Source organism: Salmo trutta, chromosome 15, assembly GCF_901001165.1.
Source record: "Salmo trutta chromosome 15, fSalTru1.1, whole genome shotgun sequence".
Taxonomy (NCBI): Eukaryota; Metazoa; Chordata; class Actinopteri; order Salmoniformes; family Salmonidae; genus Salmo; species Salmo trutta.
Genome location: NC_042971.1, coordinates 46,968,163 through 46,994,450, shown reverse-complemented (window position 1 = coordinate 46,994,450; position 26,288 = coordinate 46,968,163). Strand labels below are relative to the sequence as shown.

General features: G+C 42.7%; 1 protein-coding gene across 5 annotated transcripts in view; it reads left to right on the top strand.

Annotated features, from left to right (window-relative positions):
• The window catches only part of LOC115149172 (lysine-specific demethylase 2B), a 48,113-nt gene extending 26,878 nt beyond the window's left edge, over positions 1-21,235 (top strand). For 3 of the 5 annotated variants that reach the window (XM_029691771.1, XM_029691774.1, XM_029691773.1), the window contains exons 13-21: positions 10,795-11,031; positions 11,153-11,296; positions 15,753-15,839; positions 15,996-16,328; positions 16,638-17,698; positions 18,648-18,811; positions 19,328-19,489; positions 19,764-19,982; positions 20,656-21,235. In XM_029691771.1, coding sequence (XP_029547631.1) covers positions 10,795-11,031; positions 11,153-11,296; positions 15,753-15,839; positions 15,996-16,328; positions 16,638-17,698; positions 18,648-18,811; positions 19,328-19,489; positions 19,764-19,982; positions 20,656-20,837 — 2,589 coding nt within the window. In that variant the 3' untranslated portion in view covers positions 20,838-21,235. The remainder of the gene's footprint in view (positions 1-10,794; positions 11,032-11,152; positions 11,297-15,752; positions 15,840-15,995; positions 16,329-16,637; positions 17,699-18,647; positions 18,812-19,327; positions 19,490-19,763; positions 19,983-20,655) is intronic. The other 2 variants (XM_029691772.1, XM_029691776.1) reach the window with 1 other exon arrangement.
• Positions 21,236-26,288: the final 5,053 nt, after the last annotated feature.

The window sequence follows — 26,288 nt, the reverse complement described above, 5'->3', positions numbered from 1 at the left end:
TGATGTTTGGCGATTCGGCCTAGTTGCAGCCTAGTTGCAGTTGGCGTTCCAATTCATCCCAAACCCAGATTCATCCGTCGGACTGCCAGAAGGTGAAGTGTGATTCATTACTCCAGAGAACACGTTTCCACTGCTCCAGAGTCCAATGGCGGCAGCAAGCTTTACACCACTCCAGCCCACATTTGGCATTGCGCATGGTGATCTTACATGCTACCCAAGCCGGACATGTCAAGTGTGCAAGCGTTGCAAAATACATTTACACATGCATGTTATTCAATCATTGCACCCACACTGCTCGCACATGCCAACGAGCGTCTTTGTTGCCAAGCACTAAAATAGAAGTTGATTCTATTTATTATTCCGAACGCGATGCAAGTCCTGCCTCTCCTATCTCCTCATTGTCTTTTAGAAGCAAATACCCACGTGTCATCTCCTCATTGGTTATACACACGTGGGTGATTGAAAGATGAACTGAGGTCGGTAGTGGTAATACACCTTATTATGAAAGTTTGATGCCAATCGCCATATAAAGTCCAAAAAGAAAAAGCCTGGAAGGAGGCGAGATGACTAGAAACTATTCGGTAACCGTTTTATGTGTGGTTAATTGTCGGAGTAGAGGACTTTGCATATCAGGTAAAATAACAACTCAACATTTTATATCCCAGGACAAATTAGCTAGCAACTGCAAGCTAGCTAGGTAAATTGACATAAAGGTTTAATGCATTTCGACATGTCCCCAAATTAATATAATTGGTTCAGAGTTTGTTTTGATATTTCAACCTGTGTTTCGTGATTGCGTTTGGTGTGGGGGGACAAAATCAACTTGCGTACGCACGCGTGTCCGGTTTGGGCATGGTGTTAGGCTTGTATGCGGCTGCTCAGCCATGGAAACCCATTTCATAAAGCTCCCGACAAACAGTTCTGAGGCTGATGTTGCTTCCAGAGGCAGTTTCAAACTCTGTAGTGAGTGTTGCAACCGAGGACAGGCGATTTTTACGTGCTATGCGCTCAACTTCTCGTGGCCCTGTTCTGTGAGCTTGTGTGGCCTACCAATTCGCGGCTGATCTGTTGTTGCTTCTAGACATTTCCACTTCACAATAACAGCACTTACAGTTGACCGGGGCAGCTCTAGCAGGGCAGAAATTTGACAAACTGACTTGTTGGAAATTTAGTATCCTATGACGGTGCCACGTTGAAAGTCACTGAAATCTACAGTACGGGCCATTCTACTGCCAATGTTTGTCTATGGAAATTGCATGGCTGTGTACTCCATTTTTATACACCTGTCTGCAATGAGTGTGGCTGAAATAGCCGAATCCACTAATTTGAAAGGCTGCCCACATACTTTTGGCTATGTAGTGTATATAACCATATATAAGTGTGTGCTGCTTGGTGGAGTACATTATAACCCTGTGATCTAACCCTGTGATAAGTGCAGTATCTCTTTGAAGCATACTGAACAAAAGTATACATGCAACAATTTCAACGATTTTACAGTTAAATAAGGAAATCAGTCAATTGAAGTTAATTCATTTCGGCCCTAATCTATGGATTTCACATGACTGGGCAGGGGCGCATCCAATTAGAATGAGTTTTTCCCCACAAAAAGGGCTTTATTACAGACCAATTCTCCTCAGTTTCATCAGCTGTCTGGGTGGCTGGTCACAGACGATCCCGCAGCTGAAGAAGCTTGATGTGGAGGTACTGGGATGGGCTGGTTACACATGGTCTGCGGTTGTGAGGCCAGATGGATGTACTGCCAAATTCTCTAAAATGACATTGGAGGTGGCTTATGGTAGAGAAATTAACATTAAATTCTCTGCCAACAGTTCTGGTGGACATTCCTGCAGTCAACATGCCAATTGCACACTCTCTCAAAACTTGAGACATCTGTGGCATTGTGTTGTGTGACAACTGAACATTTTAGAGTGGCTTTTTATTGTCCCCAGTGCAAGGTCCATCTGTGTACTGATCATGCTGTTTAATCAGCTTCTTGATATGACACATCTGTCAGGTGGATGCGTTATCTTGGCAAAGGAGAAATACTCACTAACAGGGATGTAAACAAACGTGCACAAAATTTGGGAGAAATAACCTTTTTGTGTATGGAACATTTTTGGATCTTCAGCTCATGAAACATGGAACCAAGACTTTACATGTTGCGTTTGTATTTTTGTTCAGTATAGAAACAAACCTCCAATAGTCTGCCTAATATAGATGAATTCACAGTACCCTCGGGATGTTTAAAGTTTTATTTGTCACGTGCACAAGTACAGTGAAATGCGTAACTTGCAAGCCCTACTCTGCAGTATTCAAAATCCAAATAGTATAACAAATATCAGTGTGATTTTGAATATGATTTAAAATATGAGTTTGTTTACAGTAGCTAATATCCCCTAGGTCTTCTCCTTTTTAGTGACCAGGCATAGCCTGTATTTCCTTGTTGTTTGCGTACAGTACATCTATATAAGGGATTGTTCTGTATAGAAAATGCTTGGGTGTTCCACCTAAGGGTTTTTCGGCCCACCTAAGTTGTAATTTTGAAATATGTAGAAAAGATAATGTACCTATATACACTACCAGTCAAAAGTTAGGACTCACCTACTCATTTTGGGTTTTTTGTTTATTTTTTACTATTTTCTACATAGTAGAATAATTGTGAAGACATCAAAACTATGAAATAACACACATGGAATCATGTAGTAACCAAAAAAGTGTTAAACAAATCAAAATATATTTGAGATTCTTCAAAGTAGCCACCCTGTGCCTTGATAACAGCTTTGCACACTCTTGGCATTCTCTCAACCCGCTTTTTATTTTATTTAACCTTTTTATGCTGAGCACTTGTTGGCTGCTTTTCCTTCACTCTGCGGTCCAACTCATCCCAAACCATCTCTATTGGGTTGAGGTCGGGTGATTGTGGAGGCCGGGTCATCTGATGCAGCGTTCCATTACTCTCCTTCTTGGTATTTTGCCCTTACTCAGCCTGGAGGTGTGTTGTGTCATTGTCCTGTTGAAAAACAAATGATAGTACCGCTAAGCGCAAACCAGATGGGATGGCGTATCGCTGCAGAATGCTGTGGTAGTGTGCCTTTTTAATTCTAAATAAATCAGTGTCACCAACAAAGCACCCCCACACTATCACACCTCCTCCTCCATGCTTCACGGTGGGAACCACACATGTGGAGATCATCCGTTCACCTACTCTGCGTCTCACAGAGACTCAGCGGTTGGAACGAAAAATCTCAAATTTGGACTCAACAGACCAAAGGACAGATTTCCACCAGTCTAATGTCCATTACTTGTGTTTCTTGACCCAAGCAAGTCTCTTCTTATTATTATTGGTGACATTTTATAGTGATTTATTTGCAGCAATTCGACCATGAATGCCTGATTTCACACGGTCCCCTCTGAACAGTTGATGTTGAGATGTGTCTGTTACTTGAACTCTGAAGCATTTATTTGGTCTGCAATCTGAGGTGCAGTTACCTCTGCTGCAGAGGATAAGTTCATTAGAGTTAACTCTGCGTCTTCCTTTCCTGTGGCGGTCTTCATGAGAGACAGTTTCATCATAGCGCTTGTGGTTTTTGAGACTGCACTTGAAGAAACTTGAAAAGTTCTTGAAATTTTCCGGATTGACTGACCTCCATGTCTTAAGTTGTTTGGGATAGAGGGCAGTATTTTGATGTCAGGATGACAAGTGTCCCCACAGTAAACTGCCTGTTACTCAGGCCCAGAAGCTAGAATATGCATATAATTGGTAGATTTGGATAGAAAACACTCTAAAGTTTCTAAAACTGTGGAAAGTATGCATGTGAGTATAACAGAACTGATATGGCAGGCGAAACCCCGAGGACAAACCATCCCTCCCAAAAAACAAATTCAGCCTACCACTATTTTCAATGGCTATCACTTTTATTATAAGGCGAAGTCCTCCCAGATTGCAGTTCCTAGGGCTTCCACTAGATGTCAACAGTCTTTAGAAAGAGTTTCAGGCTGGTTTTTGGAAAAAAATTGTTTTTCTAGGTGGCTCCCATTTTGGCTGTAGTGTTACCAAGCGTGTGAATGAGAGCGCGTTCTTTGGTATTTTTCTCCGGTAAAGACTAACGATTCTCTGTCTTAAATTGTATTGTTTATTTACGTATTAGGGTACCTAAGGTTTGATTATAAATGTTGTTTGACTTGTTGGGAAAAGTTTATTAGTAACATTTGGGATTCATTTTGTATGCATTTTGATGGAGAGAAACTGGGTGGATTATTGACTGAAGCGCGCCAGCTAAACTGAGTTTTTATGGATATAAAGAAGGACATTATTGAACAAAAGGACCATTTGTGATGTAACTGGGACCTTTTGGAGTGCCAACAGAAGAAAATCATCAAAGGCATTTATTATATCGCTATTTCTGACTTTCGTGTCACACCTGCCTGGTTGAAATATGTTTTTCATGTGTTTGTATGCGAGGCGCTGTCCTCAGATAATCGCATGGTGTGCTTTTGCCATAAAGCCTTTTTGAAATCTGACACAGAGGCTGGATTAACAAGAAGTTACGCTTTATTTTGATGTGTTACACTTGTGATTTTATGAAAGTTAAATATTTATAATACTGTAGTTTGAATTTCAGGCTCTGCAATTTCACCGGATGTTGTCGAGGTGTCCCGCTAGCGGCACGCCTTTCCCAAAGAGGTTTTAAAGTAATGATGGACTGCTGTTTCTCTTTGCCTATTTGAGCTGTTCTTGCCATAATATGGACTTGGTCTTTTACCAAATAGGGCTTCTTCTGTATACCACCCTACCTTGTCACAACACAACTGATTGACTCAAATGCATTAAGAAGGCAAGAAATTCCACAAATGTACTTTTAACAAGGCACACCTGTTGATTGAAATGCATTCTAGGTAAATGTAGCCTTTTTATTTAACTAGGCAAGTCAGTTAAGAACAAGTTCTTATTTACAATGACGGCCTACCCCGGCCAAACCCAGTCAAACTTGGGCCAATTGTGCGCTGCCCTATGGGACTCCCAGTAATGGCTGGATGTGATACAGCCTGGATTCGAACCAGGGACTGTAATAATGCCTCTTGCACTGATATGCTGTGCATTAGACCGCTGCGCCACTCGGGAGCCCAAGAGTGTGCAAAGCTGTCATCAAGGCAAAGGGTGGCTACTTTGAAGAATCTCAAATATAAAATATATTTTTATGTAATACTTTTTTGGTTGCTACATGATTCCATATGTGTTATTTCATAGTTTTCATGTCTTCACTATTATTCTACAATGTAGAAAATATTGAAAAATAAAGAGAAACCCTTGAATGAGTAGGTGTGTCCAATCTTTTGACTGGTACTGTATACAGTGTCTTGCAAAGGTATTCATCACCCTTGGCGTTTTTCCTATTTTGTTGCATTACAACCTGTAATTTTAAATTGATTTTTATTTGGATTTCATGTAATGGACATAGACCAAATAGTCCAAATTGGTGAAGTGAAATGAAAAAAATAACTTGTTTAAAAAATTGAAAAGTGGTGTGTGCAAATGTATTCACCCCCTTTGCTCTGAAGCCCCTAAATAAGATATAGTGCAACCAATTACCTTCAGAAGTCACACAATTACTTAGATTGCACACAGGTGGACTTTATTTAAGTGTCACATGATCTGTCACATGATCTCAGTATATATATATACACCTGTTCTGAAAGGCCCCAGAGTCTGCAACACCACTAAGCAAGAGGCACCACCAAGCAAGCGGCACCATGAAGACCAAGGAGCTCTCCAAACAGGTGAGGGACAATGTTGTGGAGAAGTACAGATCAGGGTTGGGTTATAAAAAATATCAGAAACTTTGAACATCCCACGGAGCACCATTAAATCCATTATTAAATAATGGAAAGAGTATGGCACCACAACAAACCTGCCAAGAGAGGGCCGCCCACCAAAACTCACAGACCAGGCAAGGAGGGCATTAATCAGAGAGGCAACAAGGAGACCAAAGATGACCCTGAAGGAGCTGCAAAGCTCCACAGCTGAGATTGGAGTATCTGTCCATAGGACCACTTTAAGCCATACACTCCACTGAGCTGGGCTTTACGGAAGAGTGGCCAGAGAAAAGCCATTGCTAAAAGAAAAAAATAAGTAAACACGTTTGGTGTTCGCCAAAAGGCATTTGGGAGACTCCCCAAACATATGGAAGAAGGTACTCTGGTCAGATGAGACTAAAATGTAGCTTTTTGGCCATCAAGGAAAACGCTATGTCTGGCGCAAACCCAACACCTCTCATCACCCCGAGAACACCATCCCCACAGTGAAGCATGGTGGTGGCAGCATCATGTTATGTTTTTCATTGGCAGGGATTGGGAAACTGGTCAGAATTGAAGGAATTATGGATGGTGCTAAATACAGCGAAATTCTTGAAGGAAACCTGTTTCAGTCTTTCAGAGATTGGAGACTGGGATGGAGTTTCACCTTCCAGCAGGACAATGAGTAACACTTGAGTGGTTTAAGGGGAAACATTTAAATGTCTGGAATGGCCTCGTCAAATCCCAGACCTCAATCCAATTGAGAATCTCTGTGGTATGACTTAAAGATTGCTGTACACCAGCGGAACCCATCCAACTTGATGGAGCTGGGGCAGTTTTGCCTTGAAGAATGGGCAAAAATCCCAGTGGCGAGACGTGCCAAGCTTATAGAGGCATACCCGAAGAGACTTGCAGCTGTAATTGCTGCAAAAGGTGGCTCTACAAAGTATTGAATAGTTATTCACGCTCAAGTTTTCCGTTTTTTTTGTCTTATTTGTTGTTTGTTTCACAATAAACATATTTAGCATCTTCAAAGTCGTAGGCATGTTGTGTAAATCAAATAATACAACCCCCCCCCCCCCCCCCCCCCAAAAAAATCAATTTTAATTCCAGGTTGTAAGGCTTCAAAATAGAAAAAATGCCAAGGGGGTGAATACTTTTGCATAATATATCTTTGAGAACAAACTCAACAAAATAAAAGCTAGGGGGAAAAAATGAATGAATTCGGGATTATTGATTTTATGTTTGAGCATAACACAGCATTAGCCATGGCAAAATGCATAGAATTGCATGAAATTTAGAATTGCACATTTTTCTCACCTCCACGGCAGGATGTTAAATCGCAGGGAATTCGCTATATTGCAACATTTTCTCTCCGCTCCATGTGTAGAATTGCAGGTAATTAGCTTAAAATGCAGACATTACTCTACACCGCCAAGATTGGGGGCCTCAAATGTTCTTGCACATGAACTGGACCGAATTCGGCTGCGCCGATGGGTCGACCATGGCTATTGCCACATCCCCCTGCCACACCCACCTTTTTGATCCAGAAAAATATTTTACCGTGTGTGTGTGTGTGTGTGTGTGTGTGTGTGTGTGTGTGTGTTTTTTTTATGAGCGGCACATACAACATTGTCTCAGAAATAAGAGGGGAAAATAAACACTCAGGAAGAAATAGACTCAATAATGGAAAATGCTTCACATCAAAGCAGCCCCTCTCTCCTCCCCTCCATCTCTCACTGCCTTCAATTGAATTTTACAGCATATTTAAACTTGTGCCCTCTCGTTGTTACGTAAAAGTGTTAGTGTTTTGGCATACAATGTTGCTAGGGAAACATGGAAACACTTTCAAACCAAGCTTTTAAGATGTTGGAGTGCAGATGATTTGAGTTAGAAAAATTGCATGTTCTCACTTGAGTGTGGTCAGATGTTGATGACTTCAAATTGTATTAGTCACATGCGCCGAATACAACAGGTATAGACCTTATAGTGAAATGCTTACTTACGGGCCCCTAACCAACAATGCAGTTAGATTTTTTTTAAATACGAATAAGAAATAAAAGTAATAAGTAATTAAAGAGCAGCAGTAAAATAACAATAGCGAGACTATATACAGGGACGTACCGGTACAGAGTCAATGTGTGGGAGCACCGGTTAGTCGAGGTAATTGAGGTAATATGTACATGTAGTTAGAGTTATTAAAGTGACTATGCATAGATGATAACAACAGAGAGTAGCAGGGGTGTAAAAAGGGGGGGGGGGTGCAATGCAAACAGTCTGGGTAGCCATTTGATTAGATGTTCAGGAGTATTATGGCTTGGGGTAGAAGCTGTTTAGATGCATCTTGGACCTAGACTTGGCGCTTCGGTACCGCTTGCCGTGCAGAAGCAGAGAGAACAGTCTAGGACTAGGGTGGCTGGAGTCTTTGGCAATTTTTAGGGCCTTCCTCTGACACCGCCTGGTGTAGAGGTCCTGGATGGCAGGAGCTTTGCCTCCGTGATGTACTGGGCCGTACGCACTACCCTCTGTATTGGTGGCCGAGCGGTTGCCATACCAGGCAGTGATGCAACCAGTCAGGATGCTCTCGATGGTGCAGCTGTAGAACCTTTTGAGGATCTGAGGTCCCATGCCAAATCTTTTCAGTCTCCTGAGGGGGAATAGTTTTTGTCGTGCCCTCTTCACGACTGTCTTGGGGTGCTTCCTTGGACCATGTTAGTTAGTTAGTTAGTTAGTTTGTTGGTGATGTGGACACCAATGAACTTGAAGCTCTCAACCTGCTCCACTACAGCCCCGTCGATGAGAATGGGGGCGTGCTCGGTCCTCTTTTTCCTGTAGTCCACAATCATCTCCTTTGTCTTGATCACGTTGAGGGAGAGGTTGTTGGCACCACACGACCAGGTCTCTGACCTCCTCCCTATAGGGTGTCTCGTCGTTGTCGGTGATCAGGCCTACCACTGTTGTCATCGACAAACTTTATGATGGTGTTGGACTCGTGCCTGGCCGTGGAGTCATGAGTGAACAAGGAGTACAGGAGGGGACTGAGCATGCACCCCTGCAGGGCCCCTGTGTTGAGAATCAGTGTGGCGGATGTGTTGCTATCTACCCTTACCACCTGGGGGCGGCCCGTCAGGAAGTCCAGGATCCAGTTGCAGAGGGAGGTGTTTAGACCCAGGGTCCTTAGCTTATTGATGAGCTTTGAGGGCACTATGTTGTTGAACGCTGAGCTGTAGTCAATGAATAGCATTCTCACATAGGTGTTTCTTTTGTCCAGGGGGGAAAGGGCAGTGTGGAGTGCAGTAGAGATTGCATTGTCTGTTAGGGTGGTATGCAAATTGGAGTGGGTCTAGGATTTCTGAGATAATGCTGTTGCTGTGAGCCATGAGCAGCCTTTCAAAGCACTTCATGGCTTCAGACGTGTTGACCTGTTTTAAAGGTCTTACTCACATCGGCTGCGGAGAGCATGATCACACAGTCTTCCGGAACAGCTGGTGCTCTCATGCATGTTTCGGTGTTATTTGCCTCGAAGCGAGCATAGAAGTAGTTTAGCTCGTCTGGTAGACTCGTGTCACTGGGAAGCTCTCGGATGTGCTTCCCTTTGTAGTCTGTAATGGTTTGCAAGCCCTGTCATATCCGACAAGCGTCAGAGCCGGTGTAGTACGATTCGATCTTAGTCCTGTATTGACGCTTTGCCTGTTGGATGGTTCGTCGGGGGGCATAGCGGGATTTCTTAAGCTTCCAGGTTAGATTCCCACTCCTTGAAAGCGGCAGCTCTAGCCTTTAGCTCAGTGCGAATGTTGCTTGTAATTCATGACTTCTGGTTGTGGTATGTACGTATGGTCACTGTGGGGACGACGTCATCGATGCATTTATTGATGAAGCCAATGACTGATGTGGTGTACTCCTCAATGCCATCGGAGGAATCCCGGAACATATTCCAGTCTGTGCTAGCAAAACAGTCATGTAGCTTAGCATCTGCTTCATCTGACCCCTTTTTTTATTGATTGAGTCACTGGTGCTACCTGCAGGAATCAGGAGGATAGAATTATGGTCAGATTTGCCAAATGGAGGGCGAGGGAGAGCATTGTATGCGGCGTCTCAGTGAGTGGCGTAAAGGTGGTCCAGAGGTGTTTTTTTTTAAATTTATTTTTATCCTCTGGTTGCACATTTAACATGCTGATAGAAATTTGGTAAGACGGATTTAAGTTTTCCTGCATTAAAGTCCCCGACTACTAGGAGCACCGCCTCTGGGTGAGTGTTTTTCTGTTTGCGGAATACAGCTCATTCAGTACGGTCTTAGTGCCAGCCTTAGTCTGTGGTGGTATGTAGACGGCTACAAAAAATACAGATGAACTCTGTAGGTAGATAGTGTGGTGTACAGCTTATCAGGAGATGCTCTACCTCAGGTGAGCAAAACCTCGAGACTTCCCTAGATATTGTTCACCAGCTGTTATTTACAAAAATGCATAATCCGCCGCCCCTTGTCTTACCAGATGCCGCTGTTCTATCCTGCCGATACAGCGTATAACCAGCCAGCTGTATGTTGATAATGTCATCGTTCAGCCACGACTCCATGAAGCATAAGATATTAGTTTTGAATGTTGGTAGTTTAATCTTCCGCGTAGGTCATCAATTTCATTTTCCAAAATTGCGCATTTGCTAGCAGAATGGAAGGCAGTAGGGGTTTATTCGATCGCTAATGAATTCTCAGAAGGCAGCCTGCCCTCTGGCTCCTTTTTCTCTGCCTTCTCTTCACTCAAATGACAGGGCTCTAGGCCTGTTCCCATGGTTCTGTGTTTTCCGTAGTAGATGGTTAGACCAGCAAACTACAGTGAGGGGAAAAAAGTATTTGATCCCCTGCTGATTTTGTACGTTTGCCCATGTCTCTGGATGTGAATATAGGCCCAGATCCATCTGTCTCTGTACTAGACCTTGCTTTCACTTTTTGGGTTGTTGTACTATAAAGATACCTGACTCTCCTACCTCTTCCTCTTCTCCATTCAGCAGCAGAGACCTCCCAACAGGCCCAAACCCAAAATGACGGCCTCGTCTCCTGCGGCTGCGGTCAAGCTGTCGGCCAGCCGGAGCACGTCTGGGGCCCGGAGGAGGAGGACGCGATGTCGGAAGTGTGAGGCGTGCCTGAGGACAGAGTGTGGAGAATGCCACTTCTGTAAAGACATGAAGAAGTTTGGAGGGCCAGGTCGCATGAAACAGTCCTGCATCATGAGGCAGTGTATCGCGGTAGGCCTCATACTAACCTGCAGAGTGTTTGGACATTCTTTGTATGTGTGTGGACATTTTATCTGGTGACTGTGCAGAGGGGGAGTTTGTAATATACTAATGTGGTGTTTGTTGTCTCCAGCCTGTCCTGCCCCACACTGCGGTGTGTCTGGTATGTGGGGAGGCAGGGAAGGAGGACACAGTGGAGGAAGAGGAGGACAAATTTAACCTCATGCTCATGGAGTGCTCCATCTGCAATGAGATAGTCCATCCACTCTGCCTCAAGGTAAACTGCTCAAGACAGTATGCTGTTAATGAGCATCTTATCTGTTTGATTTAATTGATTCAGTGTGAGCACTTACATTACTGCAGTGTATTTGTTTATGGTTGCCCTTCCTCCTATAGAGCATGGGTCGGCAACAGGTGACCGAGAGTGGTTTGGTTTTGTCCCCCACCCCCCAAAAAAAGTATTTAGAGTTTTTAGGATTTATGTTTTTGGTCAAAAGAATGTAAAGTCACCAGGAATTCAGCAAGAAATGAGTTTATTTTAGGAAATCTGTTCCCAGGTATTCCCACAAATAAAGAGACATACGTCAACGTGTCTCAATGTAGTCAAGGTATGAAATTATTGTTATTAGAGGTTCACAGCAAAGCAGTCTCACTTAAACACCCATATCCGCTGCTCCGTTTGACATTTGTTACGTTACAGCCTTATTCTAAAACGGATTACATGTTGTTTTTTCTCAATCTACACACAATACCCCATAATGACAAAGCAAAAATAGGTTTTTAGAAATGTTTTCAAATGTATGAAAAATAAAAAACATCACACTGACATAAGTATTCAGACCCTTTACTCAGTACTTTATTGAAGCACCTTTGGCAGTGATTACAGCCTCGAGTCTTCTTGGGTATGATGCTACAAGCTTGGCACACCATTCTTCTCTGCAGACCCTCTCAAGCTCTGTCAGGTTGGACAGGGAGCGTTGCTGCACAGTTATTTTTAGGTCTCTCCAGAGATGTTCGATCGGGTTCAAGTCCGGACTCTGGCTGTGAGACTTGTCCTAAAGCCACTCCTGCATTGTCTTGGCTGTGTGCTTAGAGTTATTGTCCTGTTGGAAGGTGAACCTTCACCCCAGTCTGATGTCCTGAGCGCTCTGGAGCAGGTTTTCATCAATGATCTCTGTCCTTTGCACTGTTCATCTTTCCCTCGATCCTGACTAGTCAGACTCCTAGTCCCTGCTGCTGAAAAACATCTCCACAGCATGATGCTGCCACCACCATGCTTCACTGTAGGGATGGTGCCAGGTTTCCTTCAGACGTGACGCTTGGCGTTCAGGCCAAAGAGTTCAATCTTGGTTTCATCAGACCAGAAAATCTAAATCTTGTTTCTCATGGTCTGAGAGTCCTTTAGGTGCCTTTTGCCTTTTACTGAGGAGTGGCTTCTGTCTGGCCACTCTACCATAAAGGCCTGATTGGTGGACTGCTGCAGAGATGGTTGTCCTTCTGGAAGGTTATCCCATCTCCACAAAGGAACTCTGGAGCTCTGTCAAAGTGACCATCAAGTTCTTGGTCACCTCCGTGAACAAGGCCTTCTCCCCCGACTGCTCAATTAGGCCAGGTGGCCAGCTCTAGGAAGAGTCTTGGTGGTTCCAATCTTCTTCCATTTAAGAATGGAGACCACTGTGTTCTTGGGGACCTACAATGCCGCAGAAATGTTTTGGTATCCTTCCCCAGATCTGTGCCTCGACGCAATTCTGTCTCGGAGCTCTACGGACAATTCCTTCGACCTCATGGCTTGGTTTTTGCTCTGACATGCACTGTCAACTGTGGGACCTCATATAAACAGGGAATTGCCTTTCCAAATCATGTCCAATCAATACATTTACCACAGGTGGATTCCAATCAAGTTGTAGAAACATCTCAAGGATGATCACTGGAAACAGGATGGACCTTAATTTTGAATCTCATAGCGAAGGGTCTGAATACTTATGTAAATAAGGTAGTTCAGTTTTAATTTTTTATAAATTTGCAAACATTTTTAAAAACCTGTTTTCGCTTTGTCATTATGGGTTATTGTGTGTAGATTGAGATTTTTAAATCCATTTTAGAATGAGGCTGTAACGTAACAAAATGTGGAAAAACATCATTTCTGAATACTTTCCGAATGCACTGTATGTGTCTTTCCTCATGCTGAACAAATGTTCATCATGGACCCATAAGTTCCATCAGAATAGATTTTCCTCCATCTTGACATTTTGGAAACCTTTTTGAAAAACTTCTTATCATGAACCATAAGTTGGCATGTAGGCCCATGGTACATCTCTTAACTTAGTTTGAGAAACGCTAAGGGTTTAGTTAAGAGATGGCTGAGTTATTGATAAATCAGGAAATCTGATTTCATGTGTCAATTTTAAATCCTTTGTAAATCCTGTGTAATGTCATCAAAGACATTACATTGATGAACCATGTTAAGTTTGGCATTGATATCTTAACAAATAAGCAAACTAACAATTCGCTTGTTTAACTAACGCTACAACTTAAAATAATCATAACAAGTCTTCTCATTGACAAAAGCCAGATTCACTCCAAATTTGGTTGTTGGACTCGTCACAAGGATCCCTCAATGTTCGCCGGTAGCTGCATATTAGCACATATGTTAAAATATGCCAAAATACTTAAAGAAATCTTCTTCTCATGAACCATAGGACCAAATGACACCACATTTGGTCTTGATCGGTAAAAGACGGCTGAGTTATTGACAAATCAAAAATCTGATTTTAAGTGCTCATTTAACCCACTGTAAATCCACATTTAACAGTGGCCTATCGACTTGAAACTTGTCATTGTTATCATGGACATCCTTAACTTCTACGTCCCACCCTAGTCAACAGCAGGTGGAATCATGTGGCACAAAATACAAATACTTCAAAAATGCTATAACTTCAATTTCTCAAACATATGACTATTTTACACCATTTTAAAGACAAGACTGTCATTAATCTAACCACATTGTCCGATTTCAAAAAGGCTTTACAGCGAAAGCAAAACATTAGATTGTCAGGAGAGTACCCTGCCAAAAATAATCACACAGCCATTTTCAAAGCAAGCATATATGTCACAAAAACCAAAACCACAGCTAAATGCAGCACTAACCTTTGATGATCTTCATCAGATGACACTCCTAGGACATGATGTTATACAGTACATGCATGTTTTGTTCAATCAAGTTCATATTTATATCAAAAATCAGCTTTTTACATTAGCATGTGATGTTCAGAACTAGCATTCCCACCTTCCGGTGAATTTACTAAATTACTCATGATAAACGTTGACAAAATACATAACAATTATTTTAAGAATTATAGATACAGAACTCCTTTATGCAAACGCTATGTCAGATTTTAAAATAGCTTTTCGGCGAAAGCACATTTTGCAATATTCTGAGTACATAGCTCAGCCATCACAGGCTAGCTAAGTTTGGGGCTCACTAAACTCAGAATTACTATTAGAAAAATTGGATTACCTTTGCTGTTCTTCATCAGAATGCACTCCCAGGACTTCTACTTCAACAACAAATGTTGTTTTGGTTCCAAATAATCCATAGTTATATCCAAATACCTCCGTTTTGTTCGTGCGTTCAGGTCACTATCCGATGGGTAACGCGTGAGCGCATTTCGTGACAAAAAATGTCTAAATATTCCATTACCGTACTTAGAAGCATGTCAAACGCCGTTTAAAATACATTTTTATGCTATTTTTCTCATAAAATAGCGATAATATTCCAACCGGGCAACGTTGTATTCATTCAAAGGCTGAAAGAAAAAAAAATGGAGAAGTCTCGTGAACGCGCATCTCAGTCTCACTGTCCCCAGGCTGACCACTTACAAACTCTGCTGCTGTACTTTGCCCAGAGACAGCAGACACCCCATTCCACTTTCTGGCGGCTTTAGAGAGCCAATGGAAGCCTTAAGTGTCACGTTACAGCACAGATGCTGTATTTTCGATAGAGATGCAACAGAAGGACAACAAATTGTCAGACAGGGCACTTCTTGTATGGTATCTTCTCAGGTTTTGGCCTGCCATATGAGTTATGTTATACTCACAGACACCATTCAAACAGTTTTACAAACTTTAGAGTGTTTTCTATCCAAATCGACTAATTATATGCATATTCTCGTTTCTGGGCAAGAGTAGTAACCAGTTTAAATCGGGTACGTTTTTTTTATCCGGCCGTGAAAATACTGCCCCCTAGCCCCAACAGGTTAAGATGTACCACACTGAATTTGGTATTGATAGTTCAAATATATATATATATATATATATATATATATATATATATATATATATATATATCTATATATATATCTTTGCATATGTAGCGCTAATGATTTTGGATTTAGTGCACATAAAGGAAGATGCAGTAGTTCCTACATGATAGTGCTTGATTTGTTATCCAACTGATCTTGTGTTCCTTTTGTCACCCTGTGAACCCTGTTTATTGCTGCTCGTAGCTATATTTTTTCACTCCGCCAAAATATGAGGGTCTAAGTTGTGGTCAATTTTATGTTCCGGCCCCCCATCATACGCTCCGACAAAAATTGGTCCGCAGGTTAATCTATTTGCCTTCCCCTGCTATAAAGGACTTATTCTGCAAATGATAGCGTTGTTTCATACTTTATCACTTTTACTTGTGCTTCCTATCACCTTGACCCACTCACTACTTGTGCTCTCTTGTTCAGGTGAAGAATTCTGGTGGAGTTGTAAATGAAGAGTTGCCAAACTGCTGGGAGTGTCCAAAATGCAACCATGCAGGGAAGACCGGGAAAGTAAGCATCTATGTGGTTGTGGAAATTAATGTTCTAGGCAGAATATCTATGCTCTGCACTGTTCAATATATCACGTTTATTGTAAAAAGACTTGAATTGTCTGGAAACAAATAGGCAAAAGGTATAAAGTTGTCTTCCCTTGTTTCTTCCCTTTTGGCTGTCAAGCAAAAAAGAGGACCAGGATTCAAGTACGCGTCCAACCTTCCCGGGTCGCTACTGAAGGACTCGCGATTGAACCGTGACGTTAAGGAAGAGTCCGACCTGCCCAGTGTGCCAACATCACCCACTGTAGTGAAGAGGAAGGCAGAGCGTGATGACACCCCCAAGAGGAAAGCAGAGGAATATCCTCCTCTGAAGAAACGTTCTCCCATGTTGTCTCTGGGCGGGCTACCTCATCCCCGACCCAGGCCTGAGGACAACCCTCTGAGGAAGAAGAGGAAGCTGTTCGACATCAAAGATGAGGACGAACCTCCTGTTGTCAAGAAAAAGGTAATTTATCCAACAGGCTTTAGGCTGACCATGGATAATTATTTTTATATTGACTGTCTTTACTGAGCATTCCTCTTGATTTGATAAGAGACAGATTTGATAAGGCCCAGAGTTTATTTTGTCAAAATTCTATTACCAAACAATAACCCTTTTGATTTGAGAATTTGTAGTCCACTTACTTGTCAAACACTGTTTGGAGAAAAATATATGATAAATAAGGTCTTTATAAAAATGCAAATTAAAACTGTAAAGATGATTATAACAAATGAATGTCAGAGTAATTGATATGCTCCCCATGTTCCCTTACAGAAGAAGCCCCCAAAACCTGATGACACCTTCACCTCCAAGCTGTTACGGCCCATCAAGCAAGAGAAAGTTGATGAGGACGAAGACCATGAAGATGACAGATACACAGGGGACAGGGTTGCAGCTAAAGGGAAAAGAGACGAGGATGAAGATAAGGAGGATGATGAGGAGGAAGAAGAGGAGAAAAATGGTGTAGAGGACAGTAAAGGCGGTAAAGTAAAGACTATGCTGAGTCCACTGCTACTGACGTCTGTAGCCAGAGAGAGTGACCAGTCCTGCTCCAGCTCTCCCCGGGCAGGGCCCAGCAGTGAGGGGGGCGATGCCCCAGAGAAGACACTTGGCCAGCTGAAGGCACTCCAGCGACGCCGCCTACCCAATAAAGAGCTGAGCAAGGAGCTGAGCAAAGAGCTCAACCTGGAGATCCAGAAGACCGAGGACTGCTTGGCCAATCAGAACCGCAGACCACTGAAGGGGGAGAACAGCCCAACCAATAACAACCGTCGACCACTGAAGACTGAGGACTCCTCTATCAATCAGAACCGCAGACTACTAAAAACAGAGGACTCCCCCACCAATCATAACCGCAGGCCAATTAAGACTGAGGATGGCCTATCCAATCACAACCGTCGACCATTGAAGACCGAGGACAGCTTGGCCAATCAGAACCACAGGCCAATGAAGACAGAGCCTGAGAGTGACGGGGAGGAGCCTAAGCCCAAGCGGCCACTCGACAACGGTAGCAGTGACCTCGGAGACTGGCTCCACCCCAGGGGGAGGGAGGTGAACGGGACGCCCCGCCAGCTCTCGCCCCTGGGGTGGAACCGCAGCCCTCCGATCACACCTATTTGCCCACGCCCCCCTCCCTGCCACTCACCGCCCAAATGTGTACAGATGGAGCGTCACGTGATCCGGCCGCCTCCCATCAGCCCCCCACCAGACAGACTTCCCCTGGATGACGGACAGGCCCACGTGATGCGCAGGGAGGTGTGGATGGTCGTGTTTGGCCACCTCGCACACAGAGACCTGTGTGTCTGCATGCGCGTCTGCAAGACCTGGAACCGATGGTGAGCTATCGGAGGTCGTGTCTACACTTGTCAATTACATGCAACTTCTGCTATCAGAATACGAAGATCGCATGGGTCTAGACGCACAAAAGTCACTTTGGTCTGATTGTATTCAGATCTGTCTGACCACTTCAGGAAGGGGTCAGGGATGCGTTGTGTGCGGATTTCTCCTCAGTCTGGATGCAATCAGGCTACCAAAAGCGCATACAGTGGACGACGTCATCAGTGTCTAGAAAATGTGTGTTTTGGGACCGAGAGGCACCTTATCAAATTTATTTATAAAGCCCTTCTTATATCAGCTGATATCTCAAAGTGCTGTACCGAAACCCAGCCTAAAACCCCAAACAGCAAGCAATGCAGGTGTAAAAACTCCCTAGAAAGGCCATCATTCTAACATTGGAGGAAATGCGTTCCTAGCGTCTGAGGATCGTATTTGCTGGCCTCATAAATGCTTTTGTTTGGCTAGAGTTATGCAATCCCTTCAACCTCTGTAGCTAGCAAGCAATGCTATCTGGCTACTTAGCTATACAGTAGTTAACTACTGCCGTCTGTTGTTGTTATCATATTTAGCTTATTCCACCATTTGTAGAATGCACACTGGCATTTGATTATAGTGCAGGAACGGACACAATGTGGACACATTTAAATGTAGACTCGTGACGTTTTCGGAATTCCATTATCAGAACTCCATTATCAGAATATTAAAGCTGCATGAACTGTTAAGTCCAGACAGGGCCTGATAGACCAAAGCGTCTGGTACGAAGTTGGACAAGCCAGTCTTGTGAATAGTGGGTTGTGTTTTTCAAAGTGGTCCTTGTTTATTGGAAAGACCGTATGAACACTTAAGGCTTGTAGCTTGCCTAGAGCTCTCACCTCAGTGTAGTCTTTCGACAGCTGTAGCTAAGGTGGCTGTGTGATCGTGTAGTTACCTTCGTCCCTGCCTCCCCAGGTGCTGTGATAAGAGACTGTGGACGCAGATCGATCTGAACCGCTGTAAGTCCATCACTCCCCTCATGCTGAGTGGCATCATCCGCAGACAGCCTGTGGCTCTGGACCTCAGCTGGACCAACATCTCCAAGAAGCAGCTCAGCTGGCTCATCAACAGACTGCCAGGTATATTAAACACCAGCCAGCAACTGAGGCAATGTGCATATCCCTCTGTGGCTTTATAATAGAACGATATACCATTATACTGTGTCTCTGTCCATGGCTCTGGGTACACACTGCAAGCCTGATGTCACCACTGCAGCCTGTTACTGTGCTTCTCTGTACTGAGAGCATTGATAAGAACGTATTTAATGTGACTAGTTTGGGGATAATGTAACGCTGTCTTTGTTTCCTTGGTTGGGTGAGCTGGAAGTTTCAGAGAATGCTGCCGTATGTTTGCTCCATAATAATGGTATCTCCAGGGGTTCCTCAGAGTTTCTGACGATTGGCTTTGTTTCTTCTTAGAATTAATTATGCGGCGACTGTAATGACATTTGCATAGTGATGGTTTTTGTTTGCTTGATTTTGCACCCTCAGGTTAATGAACTGTTGGAGACTATTAAGATGTTTAGTAGGAATTGAGAGAGTGAGTGAGTGTCGTTGAGTTCGACCCCTCTTAACCCCTGACTGTTGTCCCTGCAGGTCTGCGGATGCTGCTGCTCTCAGGCTGCTCCTGGGTGGCTGTGTCTGCCCTCTGCACCGCCAGCTGCCCGCTGCTGCGGACCCTGGACGTCCAGTGGGTAGAGGGTCTCAAAGACGCCCAGATGAGGGATCTGCTCTCACCCCCCACAGACAACAGACCAGGTAGGTTTTCGCCAATCCTGCACTGTGTTAGTGACCATCTGGACACATGGTGTGGAGTATTGAACAGTATGTCAATCTGCTTTGCAGTCCAGTCAGGCTGCTGCAGCCCATCCATGTCAGGTCTTGCTGTGCTCTCTGCTGACCATTTGTGTCGGTCTTTATAGACCACACAGCTGGAAACACTTGCATTCGATTCTGCTCCTACTGGAAGTAAGGAGCTTTTTAAAAAAAAGAACTTGACATGCATTCAATCTTTGTCTCTCTCCCTCCATAGGTCAGCTGGACAACAGGAGTAAGCTGCGAAACGTGGTGGACCTGCGTCTGGCCGGGCTGGACATCACGGACACCTCTCTGCGCCTCCTCATCCGCTACATGCCCCAGCTGACCAGACTGGACCTGAGCTACTGCAACCACGTCACTGACCAGTCAGTCAACATCCTGACCGCTGCAGGGACCACCACCAGAGACTCGCTCACTGACATCAACCTCTCCGGTAGGAGCATACAAGGCCATGTCACAATGCCTACTATCACTATAGACATTGGATGTCTCTACTAAAAGTAATCACTGCTAACAGTACTATTCACTATTTAGAACATACTGGTGAGAATCCGGACATGGCCATTGACCGCTCATTGCAACGTTCATTCATTGCTTCATAGGTCTTACTGAATGACAAATGTTGCCACTGAGATGAATGTGTGCCTCATAAAGTCATATAACGACCCCATGGACACCAGTATAAATATCTTTAATTGTCTCTATTTCTGATGCACAGTTGGAGCCATGGGGTGGAGTAAAACTAGGCTCCATTCCAAACACCATAACTGAAGTACGCCCCATGGTTCTCCTCTCCCTGAGTAGTGCTGTTAAAGGTTGGGTCAATGTGGGACAGACAGACAGACAGGGGACTCTTTGGCACCACTGATGTCTAATTATCCACTGTCAGTCACTGTTAATGGGGGAAGCTGTCACCCATTGACTGCACTCAATATGCTCATGACTATGGTGAGGTTTTGGTTGGAGCCTTTATTCTAGAAAACAAATGACTGTTATGACCAAGTATATAGGAGGCACGTATCTTTCTGTGCATTAACTAAAGATGATGAATGGTCTCATATTACAACAACCTCATACTGTATCTTTCTCCTCCCTAATCTCTGCAGTGTGCAACAGAGTCACGGACCAGTCCCTGACCTACTTCAAGCGCTGTGGAAGCATCTGTCATATTGACTTGCGCTACTGCAAGCAGGTGACCAAAGAGGGCTGCGAGCAATTCATTGCTGAGATGTCAGTGAGTGTACAGTTTGAACTAGTAGAGGAGAAACTACTGCTGAAACTCAGCTAGTGGACAAACAGCAGGTAGACGAAGACTACTGTATGCACTGGCTAGCTAGGACACTCGTCAGAATAAGGAACTGGCAAGGGTGATGTTATCACCATGGAGACAGTGTTGTATTTCACGCATCTCTGTGCAAAAAAACAACCCACATTGGAAATGGCATAAGACATTTTAAAAGTGACTGTTGCCCTGATACTCATTGAATGGCTCTTGTGCTGCTGAAGCAAGAATGTTTTCCAAAACAGGATGTTCAACATGTAAGACAGGACACCTGGCTGTACTGGAAATTTGACAGAGCATGTTTTTTTTTGTTGTTTTTGCTAAGATATTGAAGTATTAAATTTTTTCTTTATGCAAGTGAACTCATATATGTGCGTGCGTGCGTGCATGCGTGCATACATACAGTTAAAGTCGGAAGTTTACATACACCTTAGCCAAATACATTTAAACTCAGTTTTTCACAATTCCTGACATTTAATCCTAGTAAAAAATTCCCTGTTTTAGGTCAGGATCACCACTTTTATTTTAAGAATGTGAAATGTCAGAATAATAGTAGAGTGATTTTATTTCAGCTTTTATTTCTTTCATCACATTCCCAGTGGGTCAGAAGTTTACATACACTCAATTAGTATTTGGTAGCTTTGCCTTTAAATTGTTTAACTTGGCTCAAATGTTTCGGGTAGCCTTCCACAAGCTTCCCACAATAAGTTGGGTGAATTTTGGTCCATTCCTCCTGACAGAGCTGGTGTAACTGAGTCAGGTTTGTAGGCCTCCTTGCTCGCACATGCTTTTTCAGTTCTGCCCACACGTTTTCTATAGGATTGAGGTCAGGGCTTTGTGATTGGCCACTCCAATACCTTGACTTTGTTTTCCTTAAGCCATTTTGCCACAACTTTGGAAGTATGCTTGGGCTCATTGTCCATTTGGAAGACCCATTTGCGACCAAGCTTTAACTTCCTGACTGATGTCTTGAGATGTTGCTTCAATATATCCACATAATTCCCCTCATGATGCCATCTATTTTGTGAAGTAACACCAGTCCGTTCTGCAGCAAAACACCCCCACAACATGATGCTGCCACCCATTGTGGTTCACGGTTGGGATGGTGTTCTTCGGCTTGCTAGCCTCCCCCTTTTTCCTCCAAACATAACAATGGTCATTATTGCCAATCTGTTCTATTTTTGTTTCATCAGACCAGAGGACATTTCTCCAAGAAGTACCATCTTTGTTCCCATGTGCAGTTGCAAACCGTAGTCTGGCTTTTTTATGGCGGTTTTGAAGCAGTGGCTTCTTCCTTGCTGAGCGGCCTTTCAGGTTATGTCGATATAGGACTCGTTTTACTGTGGATAAAGATGCTTTTGTACCTGTTTCCTCCAGCATCTTCACAAGGTCCTTTGCTGTTGTTCTGAGATTGATTTTCACTTTTCGCACCAAAGTACGTTCATCTCTAGGAAACAGAACGCATCTCCTTCCTGAGCGGTATGCCGGCTACGTTGTTCTATGGTGTTTATAGTTGCATACTATTGTTTGTACAGATGAACGTGGTACCTTCAGGCCTTTGGAAATTACTCCCAAGGATTAACCAGTCTTGTGGAGGTCTACATTTTTTCTTCTGAGGTCTTGGCTGATTTCTTTTGATTTTCCCATGATGTCAAGCAAAGAGGCACTGAGTTTGAAGGTAGGCCTTGAAATACATCCACAGGTACACCTCTAATTGACTCAAATGATGTCAATTAGCCTATCAGAAGCTTCTAAAGCCATGACATCATTTTCTGGAATGTTCCAAGCTGTTTGAAGCTTAGTGTATGTGAACTTCTGACCCACTGGAATTGTGATACAGTGAAATATTCTGTCTGTAAACAATTGTTGGAAAAATGACTTATGTCATGCACAGAGTAGATGTCCTAACTGACTTACCAAAACTATAGTTTGTTAACAAGAAATTTGTTGAAAAACTAGTTTTAATGACTCCAACCTAAGTGTATGTAAACGTCCGACTTCAACTATATATATATACACTACCATTCAAAAGTTTGGGGTCACTTAAAAATGTCCTTGTTTTTTAAAGAATAGCACATTTTTTGTCAATTTTTAAAATAACATAAAATGTATCAGAAATGCAGTGTAAACATTGTTAATGTTGTAAATGACTATTGTAGCTGGAAACGGCAGACTTTTTATGGAATATCTACATAGGCGTACAGAGGCCCATTATCAGCAACCATCACTCCTGTGTTCCAATGGCACATTGTGTTAGCTAATCCAAGTATATCATTTTAAAAGGCTAAATGATCATTAGAAAACCCTTTTGCAATTATGTTAGCACAGCTGAAAACTGTTGTTCTGATTAAAGAAGCAATACAACTGGCCTTCTTTAGACTAGTTGAGTATCTGGAGCATCAGCATTTGTGGGTTCGATTACAGGCTCAAAATGGCCAGAAACCACGTACTTTCTTAAACTCGTCAGTCTATTCTTGTTCTGAGAAATTAAGGCTATTCCATGCGAGAAATCTCCAAGAAACTGAAAATCTAGTACAATGCTGTGTACTACTCCCTTCACAGAACAGCGCAAACTGGCTAACCAGAATAGAAAGAGGAGTGTGAGGCCCCGGTGCACAACTGAGCAGGAGGACAAGTACATTAGTGTCTAGTTTGAGAAACAGACAGCTAACAAGTCCTCAACTGGCAGCTTCATTAAATAGTACCCGCAAAACACCAGTCTCAACATCAACAGTGAAGAGGGGACTCCAGGATGCTGGCCTTCTTGGCAGAGTTGCAAAGAAAAAGCCATATCTCAGACTGGCCAATAAAAATAAAAGATTAAGATGGGCAAAAGATCACAGACACTGGACAGAGGCACTCTGCCTAGAAGGCCAGCATCCCGGAGTCGCCTCTTCACTGTTGACGTTGAGACTGATGTTTTAAAAAAACAAGGATATTTTTAAGTGACCCCAAACTTTTGAATGGTAGTGTATGTATGCACACACACACACACACACACACACACACACTGAGTGAAAAAACATTAGGAACACCTTCCTAATATGGAGTTGCACCCTTTTGCCCTCAACAGCCTCATTACGTTGGGGACTCTACAAGGTGTCAGGGTTTTGTCCAATGCTTCCTACAGTTCTGTCAAGTTGGCGGGATGTCCTTTGGGTGGTGGACCATTCTTGATACACACGGGAAACTGTTGCACGTGAAAAACCCAGCAGCGTTGCAGTTCTTGACTCACTCAAACTGGTGTGCCTGGCTCCTACTACCATACCCTTTTTAAAGGCACTTAAATATTTTGTCTTCCCATTCCCCCTCTGAATGGCACACACACAATCTATGTCTCAATTGTTGCAAGGCTTAGAAATCCTTCTTTAACGGGTCTCCTCCCCTTCATCTACACTGATTTGAAGTGGATTTAACATCACATTAATAAGGGACCGTAGCTTTCATCGGGATTCACCTGGTCAGTCTCATGGAAAGAGCAGGTGTTCTCTTTCCATGAGGAATGATTGTTTTGGGTTAAAAACCACTCCAGGCCACTCTTGAACATCTAAAACTAGATAGATATTATAATGGGCCGATATATATATTTTCAAATAACTGCCTTCTTTTTCTGACCTGCAAATTTGCTTTTGACGAACACATTGGTCCGAAAATAAATCTGTGCTGCTCAACATTTAATTTTGAAAAGCTGATGTGGCCCTCGAGCCAAAATGATTGGCCACCCCTGATGAACACAATGGTCATGTTTTTCTAATTTTGTTCATTATTTTCTTTTGTTGCAATGCACCGTTATGCATTATACAGAATTTTTTAAATTTTTTATCAGAAAGTGTTTCATACTTTTGTGCAGTACTGAATGCACTGATTTACATGTACCATTTTGATTGAATAGTGTCAATCTGCCTCAGTTTGTTTTTTATTATTTAGACTCAAAACTTCTCTGAAGATTTATGCCAATAGAGCAGTAGCTTGTTTTCTGTGCAGGTGTTTTATATTTTATTTATTTAAGTGCTGCTATTTCATTTTGATATTTGTATTTGTCTTTACACAGGTACTTTCTCCTTTCCATAGAACAGTTGTTTTACTCCGCTTCAATTTCTAAGTATCTATAAAAATCGATTTCCACTGTTTGACAATTTTTTTTATATTACTGTACTTTCCCAGGTTTATCAAGCCAGTGTGAGTTGGCACCAGTAACCGTTTGCTAGAGGAAGCATCATGAGACTGATTTGAAGTCTACTACTTGCATACCAAGAATCTGTCAATCAGTCTCCATATACTAGGCTGGTGACATTACCATACTGTTTTTAATTGTATTTATTTTTTACAAGGAATTCTCACACCTATAGATGGAGGTGTTAAAGACATGCTCCTGAACTTTGCCGACTAGTGAGTCTTTTTTAAACCTCTTACTTTCGACTGAATGTGTCAATGCCGTTCATACGTGCATAATCGATGAACAGAATTACTGTTCCACGAAATCGCTAGTTCGAAGCCACTGTTTACTGGAAACTGTAGGCTCTGCCATTTCCCCCCACGTGGGCTAGCCCCCTAGCAATTTGAGCTTCAGCCCCTCGCAATCAAATTGTATTTGTCACGTGCGCCGAATACAATGGTTGTAGACTTAACCGTGAAATGCTTGAGTGACAGCTAGCAAGATGCACACATAAGAGCGAGAGAGCGAGCAATGATGTGGTGCACATATCTGATGTGGTATGCAGTTTTCGGAGACCAGTTTCAGCTTATGAGCGCTACTTTCAGAACTACTGGCTAAAAAGTATACAAAAGTACTGGAGAATCTCTTTAACCAGACACAGTATAGTATATGGTACAATAATAACCTCTATACACAAGTAAAGCCACTACTTACTACTGGTGTAATATAAGGAATGTAGTTAGTTACCTGTCAGACACTGACCGTACAGTTTCCCAGTTTGTATTTAACTCGTGTTAATTACAGGAAATAACAAAAGTATGGCTACTGGGGGGTCCTAATGTGTATATTAAAATACTTTTTTGTATGAGGACAGGCCTAACTACCAACCATGTCTTCCCTGTGCAGTTGGGAAATATTTTAGTACTAGTATGTCATTGGTTCAACTGTATATACTGTATAGAGAACTGTTTGTGACTTGAGTTACTAAAAATTCATTCTAAATACTGAACTCTCTATTTTTGGTCATGTTTCCACGATCGTCTTAATTTATCTTTTTGGTCATGTTTATAAGCATTGTGCAATATGTAAACAAAACATTTGTGAAATATGTTTAAAGTATGTCATATGTTGGAATATCTATTAACGGTTTTTACATTCTGAAATAAAGACCTTAAACATCAACATTTGGAATAGTTTGCCATTTTGTCTACTTGCATTCATTAAACCGTGGATAAACAATTGATTTAGGGTAACTGGTCGGATACAGCAGTGTAAAAAAAAAAAAACAGGATCTCTGCTTA